At 36.8% G+C, this 7,643-nt stretch overlaps 2 protein-coding genes across 2 annotated transcripts; both read right to left on the reverse strand.

Annotated features, from left to right (window-relative positions):
• Positions 1-232: 232 nt before the first annotated feature.
• On the reverse strand, positions 233-1,490 carry LOC145064261 (uncharacterized). Its single transcript, XM_079011745.1, has 2 exons — positions 1,048-1,490; positions 233-1,001 (listed from the first exon to the last, which is right to left on the reverse strand). Exons 1-2 carry the CDS (start codon positions 1,488-1,490, stop codon positions 233-235), a joined length of 1,212 nt encoding a protein of 403 aa, XP_078867871.1.
• Positions 1,491-5,761: 4,271 nt separating this feature from the next.
• On the reverse strand, positions 5,762-7,443 carry LOC145101620 (anthocyanidin 3-O-glucoside 6''-O-acyltransferase-like). The gene has a single exon (XM_079038863.1). The coding sequence runs from the start codon at positions 7,331-7,333 to the stop codon at positions 5,936-5,938; it is 1,398 nt and encodes a 465-aa protein (XP_078894989.1). The 5' UTR covers positions 7,334-7,443; the 3' UTR covers positions 5,762-5,935.
• Between the last annotated feature and the right edge of the window lie 200 nt (positions 7,444-7,643).

Below are 7,643 nucleotides of genomic sequence, written 5' to 3' on the forward strand. Positions count from 1 at the left end.
TCCCTGGAATACGATCAGGGAGACAAGCCAATTGGTTTAATATAGTTGTATTGCTAAATCGTCTTGGATGTGGCCTTCTCTCAGGTTGACCATTAAACAACAAACTTTGCCTCCACTTATGGTTCATATGCAAGAATCGTCTATGACCAACATAAGACATCTTGTTGGTGACATGAATGGAAGATGTGTCTGCATTACAAGTAGGGCATGCTAAATAACCTTGACCGCTCCATCAAGACAAACTTCCACACGCTGGAAAATCATTGATAGTCCATAACAACATCGCACGCATGTTGAATACGGTGTTGGTTGACGTATCTCTCATTTGGACTCCTTCAGACCACAACATTTTCAACTCATCCACCAAAGGGCTCAAGAAAACATCAATGTCCTTTGATGGTGATTTAGGGCCAGGAATCAGCAAAGTTAGCATGAAAGAAGACTCTTTCATACATATCCATGGTGGTGTATTGTAGGTAGTTAATACAACCGGCCAAGTACTATAAGTACTATTAAAGTTGCCGAATGGATTAAAGCCATCAGCAGCCAAAGCTAGACGAACATTTCTAGGTTCTTTAGCAAACTCTGGATATCTTTGATCAAAATCTTGCCATGACTTCCCATCAACCGGATGATACATCATACCATCTATTGAGTGTCCAGTATTATGCCAACTCATATCTTTAGCTGTGAATCTGGAGCTATACATTCGTCGAAGTCTTGGAGTCAAAGGAAAGTATCGCAACACTTTTTGTGGTACTTTCTTCCCCTTTGTAGTTGTGTCCACCCATCTACTCTCCTTACAAATTGGGCAATTTTGCATGGAACCGTTCTCCTTCCAAAACAAAGCACAATCATTTTTGCAAGCGTCAATCGATTGATATCCTAACCCTATCTTTCTTAATTTCGTTTTAGCTTTATAGTGTGAAGCTGGAATCTTGCTCTTCGGGAAAGCAGCTCTTAGTAACTCTACAAGTTGATCAAACGAACTATTTGTCCATCTATACTTTAATATGCAAAAACTTTGCCAAAAAGTTTAAGGCAGACATATTGCTACATTCAGGGTATAACTTGGTATTGAGCTCCTCAAACAAATCATCAAATTCCGAGTCTATACCTCGTCCCTCCTCGTCTATATTTTCTTCATTTGTATTTTGTTCCGCCATAACATCATCAACTACATCAAACATCTCATTACTTGTGGGTGTGTTTGTTCTTGGAGTCGAATTGTAGCTTAAATCCGAAGAACCGACATGTTTCTCACCATGATAAATCCACGTAGTATATATTTCTAGAAACCCAATGTCATGTAAGTGGGCATAAACCGTAGGCAAAACATGTCGATACAAATTCTCACACGTTTTACACGAGTAACGCACTTTGCCTTTAGATTTGACATGTTTTTCAGCAATCTTCATAAAGTTTTTAAGACCTTCAAAGTATTTTGAAGATATTCGGTTCTCTCTAATCCAACTCTTATCGATCGTCATCGCTGTTTGACTTTTAAAAATTATATTATATATGTAGTTATCGAAAGTTAGATTGTATTTGTGCTAGATAAATAAATATATACCCGAGAACGAATATAGTATTCACAAGTATATAAAAAAATATATACTCGAAAAGTAAAAATTAGATTAATTGGATAGAGTATTCACAATGGTTATGAAGAAGAAACTTAAACTAAAAATCAACGATTCAACGTGTTTTAATAAGAAAATCATATTAATTTGATTTTATATTTAATTTAATTTAATATTAATATTAATATTAATTTGATTTTAAAACTAATTTAATTTGATTTTAATTAATTCACCTTTACTTCATAATTATTTTAAAATTACTAAAAGTATGTTGCTATTAATAACCTAATTAAGCTAAAGCCATAATGACCAACATTAAGTCACTAACAAAATTGAACACTTTGAAACCATATTAAACACTTTACAATACAAACAATAGCATCTAATTACATCAAATAACTCAAGATAATACTTTTTAAGGTAATGTTTCTAACTTAACATAATATATACATGAAGTTTGTTTGCTAGTTCTATAAGGTTGCACATAAATTCAAATTGTAAAGATCTTATAGCCTTCTATCATCACTTTTACTTGTAGATAAGTAAAATATATAATATTGTATGCACACAGAAAGCAAAATGTGGCCAATATATAACATTGTATGCACTTAGAAAGCAAAAAAGCAAAATGTGGCCTTATACCCTGTTTTCACATATTTAACATTTAGACATTTAAGATTTATGGAGCATTATGGTGCATAAACAAATGCATATACATATCATGGTTTATTGAAAAAAAAATCGTCACTGTGGTAGTTAACAGGAAAAAGAAATCAATATACTAACCTCAAAATCGGTGTTAGAGTTTCGTTAATCACTGGAAATCCTTTTCTATGGAGCACTTGAACCTTTTGCTGGCCAATAGATAAATGGGGCTTAGATTTAGGGCTTCAAATTATTACAAATCAAGCACAAGTTATTACAAATTAAGAAGCAATGAAGGACCAAAACACTTACCTCTATGGTGGCCGATGAACTCGAGCTGGAAACACTGCGATCGCCGACGACCTTGAGAGAAAATAGGATTTGGTCTCGACTGCAAACAGAAAGCTGAAATGGGGTTTTGTTACAGGGAAACACTATACAGAAGACATGTCGCCTGTATAGGTACCCCAATACATCGTCGTTTCGCTTAACGTGATTAGTAAATAAAAATAAATAAAGAAAAATTTCACGCGGATCGGTCCCACCTTTCCAGACAACGTGTCGTCTCTATAGCACAAGAAACGACATCGTTTTTCAATTTCTCTAACAAGTACAATAAATAAATCTAATTTAATTTTAAATCACCCTATACCGACGATATGTCGTCGGTATAGGATGACAAAAACGGTGGCGTTTTGACTTCCTGCTACAAGGAATTAAAATAAATCGAAATTAATTTTAAATCACCCTATACCGACGACATGTCGTCTGCATAGGATGACAAAAACGGTGGCGTTTTGGCTTCTTGCTACATGGAATTAAAATAAATTGAAATTATTATTTTAGACACTTTTCCAGACGACGTTTCGTTTGTAAATATTTTCGATATACCGCCAACAATTTCACGTTTACCGCCGAGTTTATACAGACGACTTGTCGTCTCTATAGCTCTTCTGGTCAAAGGTAGGGAGTCAATGTTTGAAAACCCTTTACGGACAACATGTCGTCTGTATAGGTCGACTTTTGACGACGATATGTGTCGTCTGGATAGGAGTCGTCTGCATAGCACAAGATTCTTGTAGTGCGAGGCACACCGCCACCCGACACGGCAGCCGGTGGCGGCAGGAGGCAGCAGCCACCACCTCACGGTGGTGGTTATGAGTTTCTTTCATTATTCCTTTATCGCTTACAATTTTTTTACAATGCAAATCTACTAAATAAACACACACACTAATGCTAAACACACACATAGCAACCCTTGTGGTGGCCGGTGGTGGTAGATGGTGGTGGTGGTGGCTTTTCCGGCCAATTAAACCCACTCACATACACCTCTCGTCTTATAGCAGCAACACATAACACACACACACAACCCGATTTGAACACAAAAATGCACCCCATTGGCAATCTAGAGGCGACAGGAACGGAAAGGCGGCGATGACAGCCGCTTTACGACGGCAGTTTGCGACGGCAGGAGTGGCTAGCACGAACCGTATAGACGGCGACGAACACGAGAAGGCAGGCAGCAGCCCTAGAGACCACGACGGTCTTATCTGCCGGTTCTCATCACTGCTGATAGTGGGTGCAAGGATCGGAGAACGGGAGGGAGTCGGGTGGCGGTAGCGGAAGACGTCGTGTATGGCGGTCCTCTCTCGGTTGTTCTCGGTGTTAGGCAATGGAACAGTAGCAACGGTGTTGACAGCGACAGTAGCTCACGGTGGGACGACGATCTTTCCGACTCCAACGAATGTGGCAGCACCGATGGTGAAGGGCGGTGCTGGTGAGGGAGGTATAAGGTGATGGAGGTGACGGCTGTAGAGTGCTTTATTAGGGTTAGGATTTACCGGGTGAAGGGTTTTATACCCCAAGCCCCATATAATTTATCCCATAATGCCACCTTTGGCCCCTCCCCTCCCATTTTCTTTCAAAGTAGGTCCGGAATTTACTCTTTCAGCCCCCAACATTAAAATCCTCTTCAAATCAGGCCCAATCTTTTACCAAACAGCCATTCCTTCTCTTTTCCTTTCAAATTAAATCCCAATTTGCCCAAATAGCCCCTCCTCTACACAATATTTTCACTATAAGCCCACGAACTACAAAACGAGCCCGCCTGATTATCCTTAGCCATATGTTCAAGTATTCTTTCCACTACGAACCCCGAAAGCACTCTTTTGTCCTTCTAAACAAATTATAATGTCAATTACATACTTTTTCACCAAGCTCTTTATTTAATTATATTCATATATTGAAATAAAATAATACTTAAAACACATCTTCAACTTTTAGGGTTTGACTTGGAAACGGGGTGTTACACATCATCCACCTTCAAAACAACAGGAAAAAGAAAAGATAATTGGGAGTAAAATAGCCCAATGTCATTATAAATCTCCAGCAAGAACGTTTTATATATATAACCATGTAGCAACATTCCTTAATAATGCTTATCAATGTATAACCAATATCAGCAGACCAGGACCGACTTTATGATTATTATTGACCAAATCATTACCAAGGGTAAAATCGTCTATACTCCATCTATTCCTCCATCTTAACGTAAATTTTTATGAGTCCATCATATAACAATCTCCAACAGTAATCAGTTCCTAATAATCAACATTATAAGTATTCTAATAAACAATAACTATGAACATAAAATTGAAATATTTTTATTGATGTAATAAAATTGACCTTATACTTGATAATGATTTATTGTCGTTTGTCATCTATTTTAATTATATTTTATAGAAATAACACAAAATCATCCAAACGTGATCATTTAATGTAATGGAAACACTGATTTCATTTTTTGTTTATTCATATCATTCATTTTTTTTAAAAAAAAAAATTGAGTTATGATAGAGTGAAAATACATCTATTAATCTTTTATAATCAAATCTCCGATTGAATTCTTATTCCTTTTATAATAATTTCATTTTTTAAAAGTATGCACTTTACAGATGCATGCATTTTTTATTAGAAAAAATAAAAAAAAAATGGATTGAACTGTATTAATCTTAAATATGTAATGACTTTATACACGACAAACTAAAAACAACACAGTTTATTTGATCATGTAAATTAAAACGATGGATCTTGATTTTGAATTTAAAACAAGTTCGATCCATCCAAAATACAAGAGCGGCTAACTTTGTTTTTCCTAATTTCTTCTTCCATTAATCTTGATCTGATTGCTTTTAGATTGTTTCTTCGTTTTCTAATTTTTTTTATTTTTATATTTATTATTATTAATATTATTATTATTATTATTATTTGAAACGACAAATATAATCTACTCCTATACTACTTCTTAAATTCACTTATTTCCATAACGAAACATGTACCTTCAACTTTAAAAATGGAAAGCAACATCGGATACCGTTGAATTTGACGCGCTGTGGTCTATGTTTTTCTAATTAATTTTAAAATTAGTTATCCGCCTTGAAAAGAAAAAGTCATCACCACTGGTACCGTTTTCATGGTTTCTTGTACGTTAGTGAACTTGTGTATGCATTAGTTCATTTGTTACCACATGACAAAAAGTACTTTATGTAATGGAACGTGTGAATCTCAATAATAATATAAAATAATGTTATACATTTCCAAATTTATACTTGTGCAACGAAACACTTGGTCAAACTCCATATGCATTTGCAGAATTTATCGTCGTTTTTATTGGATTGAAATGTTGGACCACATCATCATCTTCTTCATCATACGAATTTCATTAGACCACCATTAAAGAGGGCTGTGAATGCAGCCATTTTAGCCCTAGAAAGAGCCACCCCTATCTCAATTCCACCTTTCAAATCCCTACTTCCCGTTAAAGAAATTACATGATTTGCCCTACAATTTTGCTGACTTGGTAACTTCTCAACTTTATCGACTTTCCCCCACCCAAAATCCATCCCATATGAATCCACTTTTGGTGAACCAAGAACCCTAACATTCAATTCATCCCATTCACATATCCACCTTTCAGCCCCTCCTAAAACGTCCTTATCAAGCATCTTAATCTCTTTTCCGATTGATTTTGCTGCAAAAACAACCCCATCTTCACCCAACAATTCACTCCTAAACGCCCTACATCTCCCAAAAGCTATGCAATTTCCAAAGTAAGTTGATGGTATTTCATCCCTTAAACGACTAATTCCACCTGCGTTAAACCCTAGATAAAGAGGAGAACTAGAAGATGTACCTCTGGAATCATGGGCTTCTTCGACTTTAAGTAAACAAACCCATATAAAAGAACATACACTCACGTAGGGTGATAGATGTAATGGTGGATCTTCGTTTATCATCTTGCATTTTTCGAGTATGTGGTATTTGATCATGTTAATGTCGGAGGATGTCAAGATGAAAGTTGCTTGAACAATGTTTTGATCGACTTCATCACCGGAAACTTTAGATGAATTCAATCGGCTCCACCGTTGTTTCAAGAACGTGGTTTTAAGTGAATTGGGGTCGGAAATTACACTCCGATCGAACGAAGGTGTAGACTTGAACCCAGCGAAAGAATCTTTATTCAACAATGATTTGCAAACTGAAGCCCAACATTTGATAAACTGGTCTAGTGTTCTTTCATCAGCTGCTACTTGTTGCGTCGTGACTCCGATAGAATACCCTAAATCGTGAAAAAATGTAACCTGGATGGCGAGAAGAGGGAAGACGAGGGTCAGGTGGGGGTCACGAGGCATGGATGGAATTGGGAGCTTTGGTAGAAGAGAGTAAAGATTGACGACGTTTCGGGGGTGGTTGCCGGAGATATTGTTGATGTTGACGTTTGAGTCCGCAATGGTGAGTGAGACGGAGTCACCTTTGGTGTAAATTAAGTGTGGCTCGGCGGGTGGTGGTGGAGCAGAGAGGTTTCCGGCGAGAGGGTGGAAGTGGTGGAGGGTGGTGGAGAGGGATTTTTTGAGAAGGGATATGATGGTGGTGGTGGTGGATTTTAGCGGAGGTTTTGGAAAGAAGAAAAGGGTTTGATACGAAGGGTAAAGAAGCCATGGAATGTCTAAGAAGGTTAGAGGAAGTGAGATCGGAGGTATGACGGAATCTGGTGGTGGAGATACATCGCATTGTTCAATGATTTTCACATGGAAGGGTACCGCCATTGAAGGTTGTAATGTTGTCAGGGACCAGACTGAAACTGCTATTCATACCTCCTTGTCATGGTAGGTTATTTATTTATTTATGAATAAGTAAATCATTCAACAATTGAAGGTGTGGGGATCTATTTTATAAGTAATGGGATTTCTCATCACAATACGACACGTTATAAAAAATCGAAACTTATTTGTATTCACTAGGTTATTCTGTTAATTCTTTATTTTATTTTGGAATAATTAACTTGAGAAAACGTTGTTGTACATGTTTATTCACAAAACTTTTTTTAGCGAGGTCGGCACCTTAATTTAAAAAAGA

Source organism: Lactuca serriola, chromosome 1, assembly GCF_051521515.1.
Source record: "Lactuca serriola cultivar US96UC23 chromosome 1, Lser_US96UC23_V15, whole genome shotgun sequence".
NCBI lineage: Eukaryota > Viridiplantae > Streptophyta > Magnoliopsida > Asterales > Asteraceae > Lactuca > Lactuca serriola.

Bases quoted from the DNA above. Each gene is read 5' to 3' on its own strand.
- LOC145064261 (XM_079011745.1), bottom strand. From the start codon at position 1,490: ATGACGATCGATAAGAGTTGGATTAGAGAGAACCGAATATCTTCAAAA. The intron at 1,002-1,047 runs GTCTGCCTTAAA...ATTAAAGTATAG, and splicing joins TACCCTGAATGTAGCAATAT to ATGGACAAATAGTTCGTTTG.
- LOC145101620 (XM_079038863.1), bottom strand. From the start codon at position 7,333: ATGGCGGTACCCTTCCATGTGAAAATCATTGAACAATGCGATGTATCT.